This window comes from Mercenaria mercenaria, chromosome 6 (assembly GCF_021730395.1).
Source record: "Mercenaria mercenaria strain notata chromosome 6, MADL_Memer_1, whole genome shotgun sequence".
Taxonomy (NCBI): Eukaryota; Metazoa; Mollusca; class Bivalvia; order Venerida; family Veneridae; genus Mercenaria; species Mercenaria mercenaria.
The window spans coordinates 79,573,472-79,597,364 of NC_069366.1; the positions used below are offsets into that span (position 1 = coordinate 79,573,472).

Consider the following 23,893-nt stretch of genomic DNA (forward strand, 5'->3'; position numbering starts at 1 on the left):
AATAGAAAAACCTTGTGACCTCTCTAGAGGCCATATATTTGACAAGATCTTCATGAAAGTTGGTCAGAACGTTTACCTTGATGATATCTAGGTCAAGTTCGAAACTGGGTCACGTGCCATCAAAAACTAGATCAGTAGGTCAAATAACAGAAAAACCTTGTGACCTCTCTTAAGGCCATATTTTTCATGGGATCTGTATGAAAGTTGGTCTGAATGTTCATCTTGATGATATCTAGGTCAAGTTCGAAACTGGGTCACGTGCGGTCAAAAACTAGGTCAGTAGGTCTAAAAATAGAAAAACCTTGTGACCTCTCTAGAGGCCATATATTTCATGAAATCTTCATGAAAATTTGTCAGAATGTTCACCTTGATGATATCTGAGTCAAGTTCGAAAGTGGGTCACTTGCCATCAAAAACTAGGTCAGTAGGTCAAATAATAGAAAAACCTTGTGACCTAACTAGAGGCCATATTTTCCATGGGATCTGTATGAAAGTTGGTCTGAATGTTCATCTTGATGATAGCTAGGTAAAGTTTGAAAGTGGGTCACGTGCCATCAAAAACTAGGTCAGTAGGTCAAATAATAGAAAAACCTTGTGACCTCTCTAAAGGCCATATTTTTCAATGGATCTTCATGAAAGTTGGTCTGAATGTTCATCTTGATGCTATCTAGGTCAGATTCGAAACAGGGTCATGTGCGGTCAAAAACTAGGTCAGTAGGTCTAAAAATAGAAAAACCTTGTGACCTCTCTAGAGGCCATACTTGTGAATGGATCTCCATAAAAATTGGTCAGAATGTTAACCTTGATGATATCTAAGTCAAGTTCGAAAGTGGGTCACGTGCCATCAAAAAGTAGGTCAGTAGGTCAAATAATGAAAAAACGTTGTGACCTCTCTGGAGGCCATATTTTTCATGGGATCTGTATGAAAGTTGGTCTGAATGTTTATCTTGATGATAACTAGGTCAAGTTTGAAACTGGGTCAACTGCGATCAAAAACTAGGTCAGTAGGTCTTGAAATTGAAAAACCTTGTGACCTCTCTAGAGGCCATACCCTTGAATGGATCTTCATGAAAATTGGTCAGAATGTTCACCTTGATGATATCTAGGTCAAATTTGAAACTGGGTCACGTGCCTTAAAAAACTAGGTTTAATAGGTCAAATAATAGAAAATCCTTGTGACCTCTCTAGAGACCGTATTTTTCAATGGATCTTCATGAAAATTGGTCAGAATTTTTATCTTTATAATATCTAGGTCAAGATCAAAACTGGGTCACATGAGCTCAAAAACTAGGTCACTATGTCAAATAATAGAAAAAACGACGTCATACTCAAAACTGGATCATGTGGGAAGAGGTGATCGATTCAGGACCATCATGGTCCTCTTGTTAAAAATCTTCTTCCCTCAAATTTTATCTAAATTTTCAAATAACTTCCAACAAATGTTTCTTAGGTGATTTTCTACCAAACATCTTCAGGGTGTTCCACTTTGATAAAAACTTTGCCATCAGAGGGCATCAAGATTTTCTCTCAATTTGTATATGTAAACTTTGTGTCATCTTTTCAGGAAAGGCTGACCTGATATAGAATATTCCTTATGAGGACCGTCTACAAAATGTGTTCAGATTCATTTGAATTGTCAAAAAATGGCTTCCTTTCAGAAACTGCTGGTCTGATTTTGAAATAGTTTCACAAAATGTTCCTTTGGTGACCCTATACTAGGTTTGCTCAAGTAACTGGTATTTCATTCTGTCAAAAACTTGGTCACCAGAGAGTGTGGTCACTTTTTCTTATTTTCATATAGTGTTTCCTGTATTTAGTAGAAATTTGAAAAATCTTTGAAAAATCTTGTCAGAAAACACTGGCCCAATTTCAAAATACAGTTGAAACTCGATATTTCAAACTGGCTTATTTCAAAATTCCGGGTATCTCAAAGACATTTTCATGTTCCGTCCAGAAAACACTTGCACCAAATCTTATTTTATGTTGAATTAGAGTTATCTCAAAGTAAAATGCTTGATCGCTTGGAATTCTAGAGACCGGGTTTCAACTGTAATTTCACATTTATGAAGGCAAGTCATGAAGAATGTTCTGTCATAACACAAACCCTCTTTAATTTTTAGCTCGACTATTCAAAGAATAGTCTAGCTATTCTACTCACCCTGGCGTCGGCGTCGGCGTCACACCTTGGTTAAGTTTTTGCATGCAAGTACATACAGCCATCAATTAAAGGCATATAGCTTTGAAACTTATTTTTTCTTTTTCTAGGTCAATTACCAACCTCTCTGGGTCAAGTCCCATAACTCTGACATGTATTTTGAGCAAATTATGCACCCTTTTGGACTTAGAAAATTTTGGTTAAAGTTTTACATGCAAGTTACTATCTCCAAAACTAATGCAGATATTGATTTGAAACTTCACATGTGTCTTCGGGGTTATAAAACTAGTTGATAGCAGCAAGTCCCATAACTCTGACCTTCATTTTGGCCAAATTATGCCCCCTTTTGGACTTAGAAAGTTCTGGTTAAAGTTTTGCGTGCAAGTACATACAGCTATTTCTAAAAGGCATATAGATTTGAAACTTATTTTTTCTTTTTCTAGATCAATTATCAACCTCACTGGGTCAAGTCCCATAACTCTGACATGTATTTTGAGCAAATTATGCCCCCTTTTAGACTTAGAAAATTTTGGTTATGTTTTACATGCAAGTTATTATCTCCAAAACTAATGCAGATATTGATTTGAAACTTCACATGTGTCTTCGGAGTTATAAATCTAGTTGATAGCAGCAAGTCCCATAACTCTGACCTTCATTTTGGCCAAATTATGCCCCCTTTTGGACTTAGAAAATTCTGGTTAAAGTTTTGCGTGCAAGTACATACAGCTATTTCTAAAAGGCATACAGATTTGAAACTTATTTTTTCTTTTTCTAGATCAATTATCAACCTCACTGGATCAAGTCCCATAACTCTTACATGTATTTTGAGCAAATTATTCCCCTTTTTGGACTTAGAAAATCCTGGTTAAAGTTTTGCGTGCAAGTACATACGGCAATTACTAAAAGGCATATAGATTTGAAACTTATTTTTTCTTTTTCTTGATCAATTACCAACCTCACTGGGTCAGGTCCCATAACTCTGGCATGTATTTTGGGCAAATTATGCCCCCTTTTGGACTTTGAAAATTTTGGTTAAAGTTTTACATGTGAGTTTCTATCTCCAAAACTAATGCCGATATTGAATTGAAACTTCACATGTGCCTTCGGGGTTATTAAACTAGTTGATAGTAGTAAGTCCCATAACTGATATGCATTTTGGTCAAATTATGCCCCCTTTTGAACTTAAAACTCTTTTGATATTTAACCTTTTTGGGTAATATTTTCCTGCTTCTGGGACAATATTTCGAATAGTCGAGCTTGGCTGTCTTACGGACAGCTCTTGTTAAACTTTTGTTTTTAGTAGTAAGATTTAATTTTGAAATTTTGTATTTTAGGAATTGTATGGTTGGACAATGGATGCTATTGTGAAACAAATTGGTTTGAAAAATAACTGTAAGTATAATCGTTGACTTTTTAACAGGATGTGGATTTTTCCGTCGATTCTTAATTTTTAAGCAAGTGACACAAGTACAAACAATATAAGAAATTTTCCTAGCACGTAGGTTAATCCACAGGTGTTTGAAGCTCAGTCAATAAAATATATGCAGGCTAGATTTCTTGAGGAGATCTCTGAAAGAGATCCAGTACTATCTCATTGTATAAAAGTGGGTAGGGGATGATGATGCATATATTTACTGATAGAGCTTCAAGTGCTGTGGTCGGTGTAAATCGGACAGAATCACTGATGAACATGTTTTTATGCCCCCACTTTGTGGGGGGGGGGGGGCCATATAGATTTGCCCTTGTCCGTCTGTCCGTCCTTCCGAGAATGTTGTGTCGCACCTAGCTCCAAAAGTATTTGACGTAGAGTCACAAAACTTTACAGGAATGTTGGTCAGCATGTGTAGTTGTGCACCTGGGGTTTCACGTCCGGATTCATTCAGTCATGTAGGAGTAATGGCCCCTGACTCTGTAAAAATTGGTCATTTTAGTGTTGTGTCGCGCCTAGTTCCAAAAGTATTTGACGTAGAGTCACCAAAGTTTACAGAAATGTTGGTCAGCATGTATAGTTGTGCACCTAGGGTTTCGCATCGGGATTCATCCAGTCATATAGGAGTTATGGTCCCTGACTTAGTAAAAAAATTGGTCATTTTAATGATGTGTCGCGCGTAGCTCCAAAAGTAATTGACCTAGAGTCACCAAAGTTTACAGGAATGATGGTCAGCATATGAAGTTTGTGCACCTGGGGTTTCACACCCGGATTCATTCAGTCTTGTAGGGGTTATGGCCCCTGACTTAGTTAAAAATTGGTCATTTTAATGTTGTGTCGTGTGTAGCTCCAAAAGTATTTGACCTAGAGTCACCAAAGTTTACAGGAATGTTGGTCAGCATGTGCAGTTGTGCACCTGGGGTTTCGCGTCCGGATTCATTCAGTCTTGTAGGAGTTATGGCCCCTGACTTAGTTTAAAATTGGTCATTTTAATGTGTTGCGTGTAGCTCCAAAAGTACTTTACCTAGAGTCACCAAAGTTTACAGGAATGTTGGTCAGCATGTGCAGTTGTGCCTCTGGGGTTTTGTGTCCGGATTCATTCAGTATTGTAAGAGTTATGGCCCTTGACTTAGGAAAAAATTGCTATTTTAATGTCATGTAGTTGGGGCGCCTGTGTCCCATGGACACATTTCTAGTTTGTGGACAAATTCTGTTTTAATACCTAATTAGTAAAACAATGCACTGGCTGTATTTACAGTGGCAATTTGACCTTATACTCTTTAGCTTTGAAGCTTACTTTTGTTGACTGCAGTGATTTAGGTTTGTCCGAAAAATGGCCAGCTAAATTTAGATCATAGACATCTTTATGAGGTGTGATTATAATATAAGCACTGTTCCTTCAATTAACAGTCTGAAGATTTCAGTTTGGAAAACAGTGGCGAATTATTTGTATACTAGTTACTGTAATGAAGATCTGTTTCTAGAGAAAATATATGAATGTGTTGTAATCTGTTTGATTTTTCAGGTACATTTTGTGGTGTTTTCCGGCGTCAGGCTCTAGATCGAGGTGCCCTCCTTTTGAAAGTGGATAAGATAGCTACAGGTGACTTATTTTTAGTACAATCTGCTGACATTTTATAAATAACATATTTTATTTTTTGAACCAGCTCTCTATTCAAATATATAACCCAGAATTCATTTTTTTCGCTCACCAGAGCCAAAGGCTCAGGGTGAGCTATTCTGATCACTCACCGTCCGGCGTCAGTCGTCCGGCGTCCGTTGTCCGTCCGTAAACTTTTACTTTAAACGACATCTACTCATAAACCGCTAGGCCAATTTCATCCGAACTTCACAGGAATGTTCCTTTGGTGAAGCTCTACAAAAATTGTTCAAAGAATTGAATTCCATGCAAAACACTGGTTGCCATGGCAACCGAAAGGTAAAACTTTAAAGATCTTCTTCTCAAAAACCAGAAGCCCTAGAGCTTAGATATTTGGTGTGAAGTATTGCCTAGTAGACTTCTACCAAATTTTTTCAAATCATGACCCAGGGGTCACTTGATTTTACATAGGAAAATCTTAAAAAATCTTCTTCTCAAAAACCAGAAGCCCTAGAGCTTAGATATTTGCGAGTAGCATTGCCTAGTGGACCTTTACTAAAATTGTTCAAATCTTGACTCCCGGGGTCAAAATTGACCCTGCCCCAGGGGTCACTTGATTTTACATAGGAAAATCTTCAAAAATTTTCTAAAAATAAACCAGAAGGCCTAGAGCTTAGATATTTCACATGTAGCATTGCCTAGTGGACCTCTACAAAATTTGTTCAAATCATGACCCCCGGGGTCAAAATTGACCCTGCCCCAGGGGTCACTTGATTTTACATAGGAAAATCTTCAAAAAATTTCTAAAAATAAACCAGAAGGCCTAGAGCTTAGATATTTAACATGTAGCATTGCCTAGTGAACCTCTACAAAATTTATTCAAATCATGACCCCCGGGGTCAAAATTGACCCCGCCCCAGGGGTCACTTGATTTTACATAGGAAAATCTTCATAAATTTGCTAAAAATAAACCAGAAGGCCTAAATTTTAAATATTTGATATGTAACATTGCCTAGTAGACTTCTACAAACTTTGTTCAAATCATGACCCCCGAGGTAAAATTGGCCAAACCCCAGGGGTTACTTGATTGTACATTGGAACATCTTCCAAAAAATTTCTAAAAATCATCAGTTTGACATTTGAAACATGTAGCTCATATTACTCAGGTGGGCGACCCAGGGTCATCATGACCCTCTTGTTTATAGTAAAACGTCAGTCAATCATTTTTTTGTAACATCTCTAAAATCCTCCAAATGTGAAGGCATGAAGCATAGGTAATTGGCAAATAAAGAATTTTTGAGCTTCTGGACTTATTTCCCTTTGTTGTCTTCATTTTCCAAGAATGTGAATATGGATATATTTTGCAGAAATGGACATATTTCTAATTCATATTCGCTTTTGAATAGTTGAAGATTGTTAAATAGGGTCCACTTGAGATAGGAGTATTGGCAAATGGTAAATTTATGGAAACTAATGGCAACAAATCACTGGCTTTAGAGCAGCACGGTAGATAACACTTTTATCAGCATAGATATGCATTTAAAATTCAAAAATATTCAGTTCATTTCTGTTATTTCTGTAGTTTGACATTCTGTAATTTCTGTAGTTTGACATTGTCCTTCTGTCATCATGTCTGTCGTTTAGACTGTCCTTCCATAGCTAAGACATGTTTTGGAGTACTTTAACACTTACCTTGCTAAATTTCTATAATGTACTTGTCCACAGTACCATTAACTGTTAAAAGGGGTGCTTGCCAAAACCTTACTGACTGAGTGGCAAACAGTGCAGATCATGATCAGACTGCACAGATGTGCAGGCTGATCATGATCTACACTGGTCGCAAAGGCAGAATCAATTGTGTCCAGCAGGATAAGGGTTAATGTAACATTGTAGAAAAATTTACTGCTAGAGTGAGATTCATGCTGCAAGTTCCAGTCAGCGGTAGGAAGACAATATTTATGGGTTTGTAACTTGTAATATGACATAATATTTATGTATAGTGTTTGTATTCCAGTTTTCATCCATCCAGAGTCATACCTCAGACATGATTAGAAGGATTTCAAAGAAAAAAATATTGTAGAAATATTAACTGCTATAGTGAAGTAAGCCCCACATATTTCATTCAGATTGTTTGAGAAAGACAAAATCTTTACATTATATCTTCAGTGCATAATTATATATTTTTAGCTCACCTGTCACGAAGTGACAAGGTGAGCTTTTGTGATCGTGCAGGGTCCGTCGTCCGTCCGTGCGTAAACTTTTCCTTGTGACATCTCTAGAGGTCACAGTTTTCATGGGATCTTTATGAAAATGGGTCAGAATGTTCATCTTGGTAAATTCTAGGTCAGGTTCGAAACTGGGTCACGTGCGGCCAAAAAGTAGGTCAGTAGGTCTAAAAATAGAAAAACCTTTTGACTACTCTAGAGGCCATAATTTTCAACGGATCGTCATGAAAATTGGTCAGAATGTTCACCTTGATGATTTCTAGGTCAAGTTCGAAACTGGGTCATATGCAGCCAATAACTAGGTCAGTAGGTCTAAAAGTAGAAAAACCTTGTGACCACTCTAGAGGCCATAATTTTCAATGGATCTTCATGAAAGTTGGTCAGAATGTTCACCTTGATGATATCTAGGATAATTTCAAATCTGGGTCACGTGTGACCAATAACTAGGTCAGTAGGTCTAAAAATAGAAAAACCTTGTGACCATTCTAGAGGCCATAATTTTCAATGGATCTTCATGAAAGTTGGTCAGAATGTTCACCTTGATGATATCTAGGTTAATGTCGAAACTGGGTCATGTTCGGCCAAAAACTAGGTCAGTAGGTCTAAAAATAGAAAAACCTTGTGACCTCTCTAGAGGCCATATATTTCATGAGATCTTCATGAAAATTGGTCAGAATGTTCACCTTGATGATATCTGAGTCAAGTTCGAAAGTGGGTCACTTGCCTTCAAAAACTAGGTCATTAGGTCAAATAATAGAAAAACCTTGTGACCTCTCTAGTGGCCATATTTTTCATGGGATCTGTATGAAAGTTGGTCTGAATATTCATCTTGATGATATCTAGGTCAAGTTTGAAAGTGAGTCATGTGCCATCAAAAACTAGGTCAGTAGGTCAAATAATAGAAAAACCTTGTGACCTCTCTAGAGGCCATGCCCTTGAGTGGATCTTCATGAAAATTGGTCAGAATGTTAACCTTGATGATATCTAGGTCAGGTTTGAAACTGGGTCACGTGCCTTAAAAAACTAGGTCAGTAGGCCAAATAATAAAAAAACCTTGTGACCTCTCTAGAGGCCATACTTTTCATGGGATCTGTATGAAAGTTGGTCTGAATGTTCATCTTGATGATATCTAGGTCAAGTTTGAAACTGGGTCAACTGCGGTCAAAAACTAGGTCAGTAGGTCTAAAATTATTAAAATCTTTTGACCTCTCTAGAGGCCATATTTTTCAATGGATCTTCATGAAAATTGATCTGAATGTTCACCTTGGTGATATCTAGGTCAGTTTCGAAACTGGGTCACGTGCGGTCAAAAACTATGCCAGTAGGTATAAAAATAGAAAAACCTTGTGACCTCTCTAGAGGCCATATTTTTCATGAGATCTTCATGAAAATTAGTGAGAATGTTCACCTTGATGATATCTAGGTAAAGTTCAAAACAGGGTCACGTACCTTCAAAAACTAGGTCAATAGGTCAAATAATAGAAAAACCTTGTGACCTCTCTAGAGACCATATTTGTCAATGGATCTTCATGAAAATTGGTCAGAATTTTTATCTTGATAATATCTAGGTAAGTTCAAAACTGGGTCACATGAGCTCAAAAACTAGGTCACTATGTCAAATAATAGAAAAAACAACATCATACTCAAAACTGGGTCATATGGGAAGAGGTGAGCGATTCAGGACCATCATGGTCCTCTTGTTTCTATTTTACATCCATCTTGAGCCATATCTAAGACATAATTTGGAGTATATCAATAAAACATGGTAGACCTTTTTACTGCGCTGGGAAAATTCAGCCCTGTAATTTTCAGTGCTTTAGCCAGATGAAGACTAGATTTATGGCCTTTTGTACTTTTATGTATATTTGATCAGATGATTTGGCATAGGTTTTTGTATGGGCCGTCAGAGTTAAAATAGCAAAAGTCTTAACAATATGAACTGTTTCATGGTCCATCATAAAATTTTGTCTATAGCATTCTGACATGGACCTTTCTCAAGATTTTTCAAATATTTCCACTTGAACCGTTGTAGAGGCCACCGAAGTTAAAAATAAAAGAAAAAAAAGCTTTCAGACAAATTCTTCTGATGAACCTCTGGATAGATTTTCAACAAACTCCTTCTATAGCATCTTTGCATGGATATTTTTATGCACCGGGAAAGGCGAGCATATAGTTGCAATGTTCGTTTTTGAAGGTTTGCAGCGAAAAAAGTTACAGAAATATCAAAAAAGTAAAATACGCAGTCTATGAGAAATATGCTGAATTTCATATTAATCAAAATGTCAAAACGAAACCCAACAACTTCAAATTAGGCGCATTCCACCTTAAATAGGGCTTGTTAAAGCCACTGTTGATTTATGAGACATGAACAGAGATTATAAATGGTGATATGACAACTTTGCTTTATAGTTCATTATTATGATATATACCAAAAAACAATGATTGAAGATAAATTCTAAAAATGACACAAAATCTTTGCTTTACAGTGGATTGTTATGATATATATAGGAAAAACAATAATTTTATTGAAGATAAAATTACTGAGATATATTATTTTGATTCTAAAAATGACATCAAGGTTTACTATTTCTGTCATTGTTGACATCCACCAAAACTGTGTCTGTTATGTGTATTTATGTTCAGTATGCACTTATAATGTTTGCCACAGTGATGTACTTCTGTTGCATAATGAATAAAGCTACTTTTTCAATTTTTTTTTGTTTTAAATAGGAAAACCAATTGGGCTATATAAAATGTCAGGTTTGAAGCATTCTTACCAGAGACTTTTGTTTAAAGTAACACTAAAGATTGGGGATCAGGCTGTAAATTTCTTGGCAGGTCGGAACTGTTGTTTAAAAAGCCTAAAATACTGTCAACTGACCAGCATTACATTAATTGACACCCACATCAAACAAGTAAACAAAACATTTGAGCCGCACCATGAGAAAACCAACATAATGCGTTTGCGACCAGCATGAACCCAGACCAGCCTGCCCATCCGTGCAGTCTGGTCAGGATCCATGCTGTTTGCTTTCAAAGCCTATTGCAATTAGAGAAATCGTTAGCAAACAGCATGGATCCTGTGCGGATGCGCAGGCTGGTCAGGATCCATGCTGGTCGCAAACACACTATGTTGGTTTTCTCATGGCGTGGCTCAATACACAAGTACAGGCAAACCTGTGTTAAACAGCCAGTAAAAGGAATGACACAATCTGGTTGCTTAAGGCAGGTAGGTGCTTAAGATAAAGTTAAAACAAAGAGTTTGTTTTGGGAGTCAGCTTTGGTTAAGGTTCTTCACTGGTATGTTAGAATGGAAATTTCAGCAGACTTACTGTTTTTTGTGGACTTCAGTGTACAGTGGACACATTACTCACAGCCTGCCCACATAGGGCATTAGGGAGAGCGTAGATCTACAGATTGTAGGTTGTGAGTTCAATCTCCAAGTGAGGTGCATGTTCTCCATGACATTTTGATGAAGGACATTGTGTCTGAAATCATTCCTCATCCACCTCTGATTCATGTAGCGAAGTTTGCAGTTACTTGTGGAGAACAGTTTTGTACTGGTACAGAATCCAGAAGCACTGGTTAGGCTAACGTCCCGCCATTAAATACTGTTAAAAAACGGCATTTAATCCAAAACAAGCAAACAAAACAAACAAACAAACATTTCTCATTATTTTTTCAGGTCACAATGCGGATGATATTGCGGAGACAGTCATTATGAATGGTAAGAGCTAAAGCAAGTTCTTACAACTTATGATAAATATGCTCAAGGCTACTTCCAAAATTTCTAACTAATGCTCTTGCCATGTTTATGGATATTGGAGAATATGGTTAACTCATCCCACGATAAGACTGGAACCTGAGACCTTGGGATCAGGAGTCAGATGCACTACTTCTGCACCACTGTGCCTCCGTTTAAGGGTATCATTGATGATTAGATTACGTGTGGATAAATTAACACACAAATACTTGCATATAAGATATGCATCTGTTTATTTATAACAGGAGAAGTATAGCAGATGAAAGGAAAACGTGAATAAGAAATATTTTCAAATTTTTGTTTTATTTAATTGTTTCAGTTCTCCGAGGTGATATTGGACGACTAAGGAGATGTACTGCAATCACCACTGTGAGTACCTGTCTCAGTAAGGGCTTGCCCAGTTAGATCTTTGAATAGAGCACAAGATTTATAGGCAGAAGGTTTTAAATAGGCTTGAGTCTTGGACAAGGCATATATTCTGCACGGTGATTGAAGACAGAGTCTGAGGTTGAAGCATTGATTCCTCGGTGAGGCATATGTCCTCTTTGATGACTGACTATTATTATTATTATTATTATTATACTAGATTTGTTGAGCGCCCTTTTCATATGGAATATACGTTCAAAGGCACTTTACAGTTAAACATGTGACACAATGTGTCTGAGGTTGTAGGCTTTGTTACAGGAGGAGGCATATGTTTTCCAAGACAGTGTGTGATAATTTTTATACGCCCGAAGGGACGTATTATGTTATGGTCCCGGTGTCCGTCCTTGCGTCCGTCCGTTAACAATTTCGTGTACGCTCTGTAGCTCTTGAACCCCTTGAAGGATTTCAAAGAAACTTGACACAAATGTTCACTACACCAAGACGACGTGCAGAACGCATGTTTTGGATGTGTCATTTCAAGGTCAAGGTCACACTTAGGGGTCAAAGGTCATATGAGTGTGTTTCGTGTCCGCTCTGTAACTCTTGAACTGCTTGAAGGATTTCAAAGAAACTTGGCACAAATGTTCACCACACTGAGGCGACATGCAGAGTGCTTGTTTCGGATGACTAGCTTCAAGGTCAAGGTCACACTTAGGAGTGAAAGGTCATATGTGTGTTTCGTGTCCGCTCTGTAACTCTTGAACTGCTTGAATGATTTAAAAGAAACTTGGCACAAATGTTCACCACACTGAGGCGACATGCAGAGCGCACGTTTTGGATGACTTGCTTCAAGCTCAAGGTCACACTTAGGAGTCAAAGGTAATATATGACTTTGCTTTGTGTATATTGCTCTGCATTGCAGTGCTCTTGTTTTTATTTTGCAGATCCTTTTTTGTTCTCTTACAATAATTTTTGTTTTTGAATTACTTCCCTTTTTTGTTACTATAAATAGCTTATTTTGAAACTTTTTTATTATTGGCCATACGGAAAAACCGAGACCACTTTACTGTGGTACAACATGGATGGTACATCCAATTTTTAGATGTATTTTGACATAACTTTACCTGGTAAGATTTTTTTTTATGGACTTAGAATTTTTTTTTTTGAAATTTCTTCTTTTTTATTGTTCCTGTCCTTTGGGCATCAACAGTCAAGTTCTTTAAATTTTGCTCCCATCCTCTGATGTAATCCTTCGGGCGTATATTGCCCCACTTGGCGGCGCTCTTGTTAGGTCATGGGCAAGGGCTGTGTTCTTGTTGATAGCTAACTGAAAACATTGTGTCTGAGTTTGTAGGGTTGAGTCCTAGGTGAGGCATATGGCCTACTCGATAATTGACTGAAGACAGTGTGTCTGAGTTTGTAGGGTTGAGTCCTAGGTGAGGCGTATGGCCTACTCGATAATAGACTGAAGACAGTGTGTCTGAGTTTGTAGGGTTGAGCCATATTACAAAATGTCCATAACTAGCACAGAGATGTTGGGAATTATATCCCCCATTTACTTATTCTAATAGGGGACATAAATTCCCAACATGCCTAACTAATTATGTCTCCCACCACACAGTGGTGTGGGAGACATATTGATTTACTCCAGTCTGTGTGTGTGTGTGTGTGTGTGTGTCTGTCTGTCTGTCTGTCTGTCACAAAGCTTGTCCGCACTCTAAGTCAAACATTTCTCATCCGATCTTCACCAAACTTCAACAAAATGTGTCTGCCAATAATTGCTCAGCCAAGTTCGATAACTAGCCAAATCGACCCAGGCACTTCGGAATTATGGCCCTTGAATTACCAAAATCACTCAGATTTCTTGCGCAGTTTTGCCCCCAAACCGACGCCTATACTACTAGTAGTATAGGCGTCCTTTTGGTGTCACACATGCACATGTGGATTAAGTTAACAGTATATAAAGACTGACTTACTATTTAGATGATTAGGCAGTTGTGGGAGACATGCAATTTTCTCAAAAGCATCTCTAGTTTCAGTTTAATTTTGATGCTTGTTCACCATATCTCTGAATGGATTTTATTCAAACTTAGAATTATTTGTCCACATCACCACCCACATCATCTGACACAAGGTCCATAACTCTTCCACCAATATTTTGTGAAGTATGCCCCTTTTACTTAGAATTTAAGGTTAAAAGTTCTTATGCACTTCCGCTCTATCTCACTTGTCACTAAATGGATTATCTCTCAGGAGGGGAATTCAGCTTTCTGTAAATGTTACCGTATCTTTTTTTTGGAGGACACGTAAATGTTACCATTTCTTGTTGAGAAAATTTGTAAATGTTACCTTTTTAGCTCACCTGATCGCTCGATGTCCAGCGTCTGTTTGTCTGTCGTCTGTCAACATTTAGCTTGTGTATGCAATAGAGGCTGTATTTTTAGCTCACCTGAGCAATGCTCAGGTGAGTTTTTCTGATCACTCGATGTCCGGCGTCTGTCTGTCTGTCATCTGTCCGTCAACATTTAGCTTGTGTATGCGATAGAGGCTGTATTTTTCAACTGATCTTCATGAAATTTCAGAATGATTACCTTGATGTAATCTAGGCCCAGTTCGAAAATGGGTCATTTGGGGTAAAAAACTAGGTCACTAGATCAAATCAAAGAAAAACCTTGTGTATGCGATAGAGGCTGTATTTTTCAAGTAATCTTCATGAATTTTGGTCAGAATGATAACCTTAATGAAATCTAGGCCCAGTTCGAAAATGGATCATCTGGGTCAAAAACTAGGTCACTAGGTCAAATTAAAGAAAAACCTTGTGTATGCGATAGAGGCTGTATTTTTCAATAAATCTTCATGAATTTTGGTCAGAATGATTACCTTGATGAAATCTAGGTTAACTTCGAATATGGGTCATCTGGGGTCAAAAAGTAGGTCATTAGGTCAAATCAAAGAAAAACCTTGTGTATGCGATAGAGGCTTTATTTTTCAATTGATCTTCATGAAATTCAGTCGGAATGATTGCCTTGATAAAATCTTGGTCAAGTTTGAATATGGGTCATCTTGGGTCAAATATTAGGTCACTAGGTCAAATCAAAGAAAAACCTTGTGTATGCAATAGAGGCTGTATTTTTCAATTGATCTTTATGAAATTTGGTCAGAATTATTGCCTTGATAAAATCTAGGTAGAGTTTGGTTATTGGTCATCTGTGGTCAAAAACTAGGTCACTAGATCAAATCAAAGAAAAACCTTGTGTATGCAATAGAGGCTGTATTTTTCAATTGATCTTTATGATATTTGGTCAGAATGATTTCCTTGATGAAATCTAGGTCAAGTTTGAGTATGGGTCATCTGGGGTCAAAAACTAGGCCACTAGGTCAAATAAAAGAAATACTTGTGTTTGCTCCAATTTTAATGATACTTGGTCAGAATATTTTTTTCCATGCAATCACTAGGTCTATGTTTACAATGTTATGGTGTATTATGATGTGTTTCTCAGGTGAGCAACCTAGGGCCATCTTGGCCCTCTTGTTCAACTTATCTTCATGAAATTTTGTCAGAATGATTGCCTTGATAAAATCTAGGCCGAGTTCGAAAATGGGTCATCTGGGGTCAAAAACTAGGTCACTAGATCCAATCAAAGAAAAACCTTGTGTATGCAATAGAGGCTGTATTTTTCAATTGATCTTCATTAATTTTGGTCAGAATGATTACCTTGATAAAATCTAGGCCAATTCGAAAATGAGTCATCTGGAGTCAAAAACTATGTCACTAGGTCAAATCAAAGAAAAACCTTGTGTAATCGATAGAGGCTGTATTTTTTTACTGGTCTTCATGAAATTTTGTCAGAATGATTGCCTTCATGAATTCTAGGTCGAGTTTGAATATGGGTCATATGGGATCAAAAACTAGGTCATTAGGTCAAATTATAGAAAAATCTTGTGTATGCGATAGAGACTATATTTTTCAAACGATTTTCATGGAATTTGGTCTGAATGATTGCCATGAGAAAGTCTAGGTCGAGCTTGAATATGGGTCATCTGGGGTCAAAAAGTAGGTCACTAGGTCAAATAAAAAAAAACATGTATGCGATAGAGGCTGTATTTTTCAATTGATCTTCATGAAATTTGGTCAGAATAATTGCCTTGATAGAATCTAGGTCAAGTTCGAATATGGGTCATCTGAAGTCAAAAACTAGGTCACTAGGTCAAATTATAGAAAAATCTTGTGTATGCGATAGAGACTGTATTTTTCAATTGATCTTCATGAGTTTTGGTCAGATTGATTGCCTTGATGAAATCTAGGCCAAGTTTGAAAGTGGGTCATCTTGGTTCAAAAACTAGGTCAAATAAAAAAAAAAACCTTGTGTATGCGATAGAGGCTGTATTTTTCAACTGATCTTCATGAAATTTTGTCAGAATAATAACCTTGATATAATCTAGGCCAGTTTCGAAAATGGGTCATCTGGGGTCAAAAAGTAGGTCACTAGGTCAAATCAAAGAAAAACCTTGTGTATGTGATAAAGACTGTATTTTTCAATAATTATTGGTCTTCATGAAATTTGGTCAGAATGATTACCTTAATGAAATCTAGGAAAAATCTGAATATGGGTCTTCTGGGGTCAAAAAGGTAGGTCACTAGATCAAATCAAAGAAAAACCTTGAGTTTGTGTTAGAGACTGTATTTTTTCAATTGATCTTCATGAAATTTGGTCAGAATGATTGCCCTCATAAAATCTAGGTCAACTATGAATATGGGTCATCTGGGGTCAAAAACTAGGTCACTAGGTCATATCTAAGAAAATACTTGTTTAAATCTCAAGAGACCACATTTTTGGTCCAATCTTAATGAAAATTGGCCAGAATATTTGTTTCCATGAAATCACTAGGTCTAACATGTTTACACTATTATGGTGTGTTTCTCAGGTGAGCGACCTAGGGCCATCTTGGCCCTCTTGTCTTTTTGAAGACATTTGTATTTGTTACCTTTTCTTTTTCAAGACGTTTGTAAATGTTTCCTTTTCTTGTCTACAGGGTACAGATGGGGCATTACCAAGATGTAAACCTTTTAAATACACATATGAGAAAGAGATTGTGATGTATGCATACTTCAAGAACCTTGACTACTTCTCTACAGAGTGCATATATTCTCCTAATGCGTACAGGTAACTATTTTGTCAAGTCATCAGTCTGGCTTATGGAAGGTTGGTGGTTCTACCCAGGTGCCCGTCTGTGATGAACTGATGCCTGGAGGGGTGCCTGGGGTCTTCCTTCACCATCAAAATGTGGAAAGTCTCCATTTCACTTTGGGTTGTGTTGACATTAAACCCGACAAAAACACATAAATAAAATTATCAAGGAATACATGCAGTTCAGATATATTCTATAAACTCTAGTTCAGGCTGTGAGGGATCCTGAGTTATGTTAGACTGTATGTCTTCTATGAACTCTTGTCCAGAGTCATATTTCAATTCTTGATGACTCATGCCGATTGGAAGGGAAATCGTATATAGGTTAATGCGCAAGTGTTGTTGTCCTTTTTTACATGCCAATACAAAACTGTAGATATGGGAATGAATTATAGTTTACATGATATTTGTGTTGTATAAAATACACTTAGTTCTTTCAGTTTACCTGAGCACAAGGTGCTCAAGGTGAGCTATCATGATATTGCCCTGTGTCAGTTGTAGTCTGCATCTTCAATTTTACTGTAAACATGCTAGAGGCCACAATTTTCATCATATCTTTATGAAACTTGGTTAGATTGATTTCTTCAATAAAAAACATACAACTTTTATAATTGTTCATCTGGGGTCAAAGACTAGTTATTTAGGTCAAGTAAGGAAAAACCCTGTTAACACGATAGATGCCACATTTTCTGCCTGATCTTCAAGCAACATTATCAGGATGTTTGTTTTTATAAATATAGGCTAATTTCAAAACTGGGTCAGCTGGAGTTTAAAAAATCTACATTGTAGTCAAATTATAGAGAAATCTTGTTGACACACTTGCTGTCAAATTTTCTGCTTGATCTACATCAGATCTGATCAGATTGTTTTGTATTTTTTAGCTCATCTGATTTTTTGAAAAAAAAAAGATGAGTTATTGTCATCACTTGATCGGTGTCGGCGTTGCCTGGTTAATTTTATGTTTAGGTCAGCTTTTCTCCTAAACTATCAAAGCTATTGCTTTGAAACTTGCAACACTTGTTCACCATCATAAGCTGGCCCTGTACAGCAAGAAACATAACTCCATCCTGCTTTTTGTAAGATTTATGGCCCCTTTTGGACTAAGAAAAGATCAGATTTCTTGGTAAAGTTTTATGTTTAGGTCAACTTTTCTCCTAAACTATCAAAGCTATTGCTTTGAAACTAGCAACACTTGTTCACCATCATAAGCTGACCCTGTACATCAAGAAACATAACTCCATCCTGCTTTTTGCAAGAATTATTGCCCTTTTTGGACTTAGAAAATCAGTTTTCTTGGTTAAGTTTTATGTTTAGGTCAGCTTTTCTCCTAAACTTTCAAAGCTATTGCTTTGAAACTAGCAACACTTGTTCACCATCATAAGCTGACCATGTACATCAAGAAACATAACTCCATCCTGCCTTTTGCAAGATTTATGGCCCCTTTTGGACTTAGAAATTATCAGATTTCTTGGTTAAGTTTTATGTTAGGGCAACGTTTTCTCTTAAACTATCAAAGCTATTGCTTTGAAACTTGCAACACCTGTTCACCATCATAAGCTGACCCTGTACATCAAGAAATATAACTCCATCCTGCTTTTTGCAAGAATTATTGCCCATTTTGGACTTAGAAAATCAGTTTTCTTGGTTAAGTTTTATGTTTAGGTCAGCTTTTCTCCTAAACTATCAAAGCTATTGCTTTAAAACTTGCAACACTTGTTCACCATCATAAGCTGACCATGTACAGCAAGAAAGATAACTCCATCCTGCCTTTTGCAAGATTTATGGCCCCTTTTGGACTTAGAAAATATCAGATTTCTTGGTTAAGTTTTATGTTAGGTCAACGTTTTCTCTTAAACTATCAAAGCTATTGCTTTAAAACTTGCAACACTTGTTCACCATCATAAGCTGACCCTGTACATCAAGAAACATAACTTCATCCTGCTTTTTGCAATAATTATTGCCCCTTTTGGTCTTAGAAAATCAGTTTTCTTGGTTGAGTATTATGTTTAAGTCAGCTTTTCTCATAAACTATCAAAGCTATTGCTTTAAAACTTGCATCAGTTTTTCACCATCATAAGCAGATGCTGTACATCAAGAAACATAACTCTATCCTGCTTTTTGCAAGAATGATGGCCCTTTTTAGACTTAGAAAATCATGGGTAGGACAATATTTCTGTTATACAAAAAAAATCAGATGAGCGTCAGCACCCACAAGGCGGTGCTCTTGTTTTAAGTCAAGATTATAACAGGGTAATTTGGGGTTAAAACCTAGGTCACTAGGTCAGATCAGAGGACAAATTGACAAAACGCAAAACCAGTCAGAATGTTAATGAAGTCTAGGGCAAGTTTGAAACTGGGTCATTTTGGCCCAAAATCTATGTCACTAGATCAAATCATATATAAACCTTTTTTTAAACTATATCCTATGTTTTCTACTTCATACATGATACGTGGTCAGAGTGTTTGTCTTCATGAAGTCTTAGCCAGGCTTAGAATTGATTTATCTGGGGTAAAACAAAAAGTCATTTGGTCAGATCACAGAAAAAAACAAAACATTTCAACATTCTAGAGACATCATTAGAACCTTCATTATTCTGTTGGTGGAAAGCATGCCAAGTACCAACCTTAAGGTAGGCAGACCTTCAGTCCAGGCAAATTAATGAGGTCATGACTGAAACATTTTCTATTTGAACATAATTCAGAGTAATGAAATACACAGAATGTGTAATGTTTATTTGTTATATATAATGAAAAGTGGGTCTCAGAAGTAGTGCAGTGTTCAAAGCTTGAAATTCTTCAGTAAATAATGCAGTTTGCCTCTGATCATGAGGAAAGTCAGTAAAATTGGGATCGATCCCTCTACGGTAACATGAGATATATGCTATCGAATTAAAAATGTGTACTTCCGGCACGTGCACAGAGCATCTGACTTCGAATTTTTTTGGAAGAGTATGCTTTTTCCTTGTGCCTAATAAGCGTCCACATAACATGTCCGAACCGCAACGTCTTGCACATCAGTACAAATATGGATATATGGTATATATACACGTAGTGTTCACTTGTAAATAAAAGCACCTAGAGAGCACAGTTCATAAAAATAAATATACCTCGCCGGAGGGTGCGCCTATCCAAGAGGCGGAAATTACATGTAATACAATACAATATAGGCAGTGTTGTTTTTATTTCAATATCTACCTTTAAATTTATAGGGAATCGATCCTACGTGTAGCAGTGAAAATCGGGTTCGATCCCTTCATGGTAACATGCGATATACCTATTGAATTAAAAAAATGTGTCCTTCCGTGCTGTCATTAGACAGTTCTTTTCAAATGTTACAGGATGAGTTGAAGTCGGATCAATTCCTGATTGAGGCAGTGCCTTATTTCATATTAACTACAGCTGTACTTCAGTAGACTGTACTAAAACCATTGACACTCCATGCTTTCTAACTGATCTACATAATCCTGGTCAGAATGTTTGTCTTTGTGAACTCTAGATCAGCTTCAAAACTGGCTAATTTTGAGTCAAAATCTAAATCAAATCATAGAAAAGTTTTTGTCAGCATGATGCAAAATTTTCTACCTATAAACATGAAATCTGGTCAGAATGTTTCCCTTTTTAAAGTCCAGGTCAACTTTGAAACTGGGTCATACAGGCTTTAAAACTAGGACAGTAGTGAAATCAAAGAAAACCTTGTTAACTCTTGCTACTTGATCTGCATAAAACCATGTCAGAATATTTGTCCTCATGGAATTTAGGTCAAGTTTAAAATACCTACGGCCAGAACGTTTTTATACGCCCATTTTGAAAAAACAGACATATTATGTGATGGTGCTTGAATCTGTCTCTCTGAGCAAATGAGAGAACTTTTGTCGGGTACTGAGGACAATAGGTAACGGTAAATTATATTCATTTCATACTGCTTATTGGGTACTTCCTTTCACTGGTTGGATACTTTATAACAAAAGAAATACTTTAAATTTTGCTATTTCTTTAAATTTTGCTTCTGTCCTCCATTGATATAACCCTTCAGGCATATATTGCCCCGCTTGGCAGAGCTTTGTTAGAAAATTTGGTTAAACTGTTGAGTGCAACTAATTGTGAAACGATATCTCGGTAACAACTATATAATATTGGACTGAAACTTCTGCAAGGTATCTTCTCATTAAATAAAATTAGAGAACTCTTGGTTGAAACTAATTTAAATAGTGACCGTTTTTGACTTACAAAAGTGGTTGAAGTTTACATGCAAGTTGTTATCATGTCCCTATTTTAAAGTTTTAAATTATGATGAAATAACTTGTTTATGTAAATCTTGCCTGACCATATTGAAAGTTATGATCCATTTTTGACGTAAAGGGCACTGTCGTATGGGCAGCTTTTGTAACATAGATTTAATTTTTCTTTCACATTCAATTTCAGAGGATTTGCCAGAGCATATATTAAAGATGTGGAAAAAATTAGATCTAGTGCAATTATAGGTAAATATGTAGCCTTTCTGACAAAACCTTTACATCTTATTGTAAATGTACAAAATCCCATCTTTAAGGTGATTATCTGAAAATTACATCGGAGTTTCATGATTAATATTCTTTAACCGTTTAGGAATAGACCCAAAAGACACTCACAATTCTTATGATTATGATTCCTCGTTAGGCAATTAAGATTCTTGGACTAAAGTACTTAGACACACATAACTTCCAAAACACTTGAGTCGTTGGTTCTACCCAGTTCCCCGCTCGTGATGAATATCACGAGGGCACCTGGGGTCTCCTCCCACCTAAAGCTGGAAAGTCGCCATATGACCTAAATGTGTCGGTGCGACAATAAAACCCAACAAAATAAATAAATAAACCTTGAAAATAGGAAATCTTTTATGAATATTAATTGGCAGTTCATACAGTCCACTGCGTAAGTAAATTCAGTTTACACCCATTTTCTTTAACCCACTAAGAGATGGGAAATCAAAAATGGAGAATGTAAGGTAGTGTACCCATATTGAAAATTGGCATTTTCCGTTCGATTATGTGTTTTCCGCATAAATTTTTTTTTTGGTTGGTATGAAAAAGAACTTTCTCTTATAGCTGAAGGATGTGTTTAAGTATGAGCATTCATTTTATTAGTGAAATCATTTTCTATCTGATTATCATGGTTTTTATCAAAGTTTGATGTTAGAAAGAAAATCTTGTGAGGAAACTTGTTTATTAGGAATTAATTCAAATGTTAACCATTTTTTAATGCACTCATTTAACAAAAAGCCCTTCCAGCTTTGTGTTAAATTTGTATCTTAAAAACTTGCTTCAGGCTTTAAGTTAAACATGTATGTTGTCATCAATTATCAATCATTCCAGATTTATATAGAGCCCTTTTCATGATAAACGCATTCAAGGCGCTTTTATAAAGGCAGCCGCTCAGGGTGCCAAATTCGTTCTCTGCTAGTTCAGACACAGAGCAATCTGTCTATAGGGACAGAGCCAGAGAAAACCGCCAGAACAAAGAGACAGAGAGAAATCCTTTTAGATACAGGCCTGTCCAGCTAACATAGCCTAGCTCTTTGTGAATAGACAGGCTGGTTCTTTAATGCACCGATAGATCAAAGTTGTCTTTCCTTGGAAGAACCAGTACTGGCCTCTTAGGTGGGAGACACTCAAAAGCATCTCAGACATTTCAAATGCATGGACTGGGATTCAAACCCCAGACATCTGTATTGACAGTCAAGAGTGTTAACACTAAACCACCGGGCCACAAAGACAGGGTTTACACATTTTGAGCTTTATGATAAATGTGCGCATAAAAAAAACAGGGTTTACACATGCATGAACACCAGAAAAAATAGTTTAATCCTATATAAATTCCTTGTACTGTACACAAGCGGTTTTTATTCCCACTATATTCAAATTCAGAAACTGTGCTTATACCCCCACAAAACCAAGTTTGTGGGTAGGGGTGGGGGAGGGGGCGTATATAGGAGTGTCTGTCTGTCGGTCTGTTGGTTTTCTTGGTTTCCGGACAGTAACTCATGAAAGGCTCGACATATTTAAAAAAAATTTGGAACACAGGTGTAACATTATAAAATACAGGTCAAGTTCGACTTTGAGGTCAGTAGATAAAGGGTCAAGGTCACAATGACCCGGAACAGTTAAACAGTTTCCAGATGTTAACTTGAGAACAATTGGGCCTAGGATCATGAAAGCTAATAGGGAGGTTTGTCATGACCAGCAGATGACCCCTATTGATTTTGAGGTCAGTATGTCAAAGGTCAAGGTCACAGTGACCCAGAACAGTTAAACTATTTCCAGATGATAACGGCCTAGGTTTATGAAAGTTGATAGGAAGGTTGGTCATGACCAACAGATGACACCTATTGATTCTGAAGTCAGTAGGTCAAAGGTCAAGGTCATAGTGACCTGGAACAGTTAAATTGTTTCCAGACAATAACTTGAGAATACTTGGGCCTAGGATCAAGAAACTTAATGGGGAGGTTGATCATGACCAGCAGATGACCCCTATAAATTTTGAGGTTTGACTTTGACATTGGCTTACTTCTGTGACAAGGCGGTATTGTAGGGGTATAATTTGTCACTCCTGTGACAGCTCTAGTTTAAATCTGCTCCATACAATCGGAATATATAGTCAAGATTTGCTGTTCCTGATAAGGGAAGTAACTCGAAAGTACAAGAAATAATTTTGATATAAAATTGAAATTGATAAATGTGTATTTAGTTTTTTATCAACTATCAGTGGAATAAATGTGTAACAGTAGGACTGTATCTACCTCTACCTGTCAGTAATAGAGTTCATTTTAAAACTACCGGGTATATATTTTTGTTGCAAACAAATGAGTGTGACACATCAAGCTAACTCCTATACAGTAGACTGCAGACACTTTTTAGAAACTCAATTTTGACTGTAACTTCTTATAATAATGAATTTACCTACACATTTACAAAGAAAACAAGTAGTTACACACTAAATACAGGTATAGCTTAACACAGCATACATGTGTAACACCACACACTTAATACATGTATAGCTTAACACAGCATACATATGTGCCACCACTAAAGTACTGGAAGTTTTTTTTAGCAATTGACTGTTACTGCATGCCTTTTAATTATTGATGTAGCTTAGTATAACCAATTATATAATTATTAAGTAATAGTAAA

General features: G+C 36.8%; 1 protein-coding gene across 1 annotated transcript in view; it reads left to right on the plus strand.

The window, feature by feature from the left end:
* LOC123548431 (cytoplasmic tRNA 2-thiolation protein 1-like) overlaps positions 1–23,893 on the plus strand; it is a 56,710-nt gene that overhangs the window by 12,070 nt on the left and 20,747 nt on the right. Inside the window, exons 5-10 of the mRNA XM_045335696.2 lie at positions 3,490–3,547; positions 5,110–5,187; positions 11,095–11,136; positions 11,492–11,541; positions 16,573–16,703; positions 21,150–21,208. Of these exons, the coding sequence (XP_045191631.2) occupies positions 3,490–3,547; positions 5,110–5,187; positions 11,095–11,136; positions 11,492–11,541; positions 16,573–16,703; positions 21,150–21,208 (418 nt within the window). The remainder of the gene's footprint in view (positions 1–3,489; positions 3,548–5,109; positions 5,188–11,094; positions 11,137–11,491; positions 11,542–16,572; positions 16,704–21,149; positions 21,209–23,893) is intronic.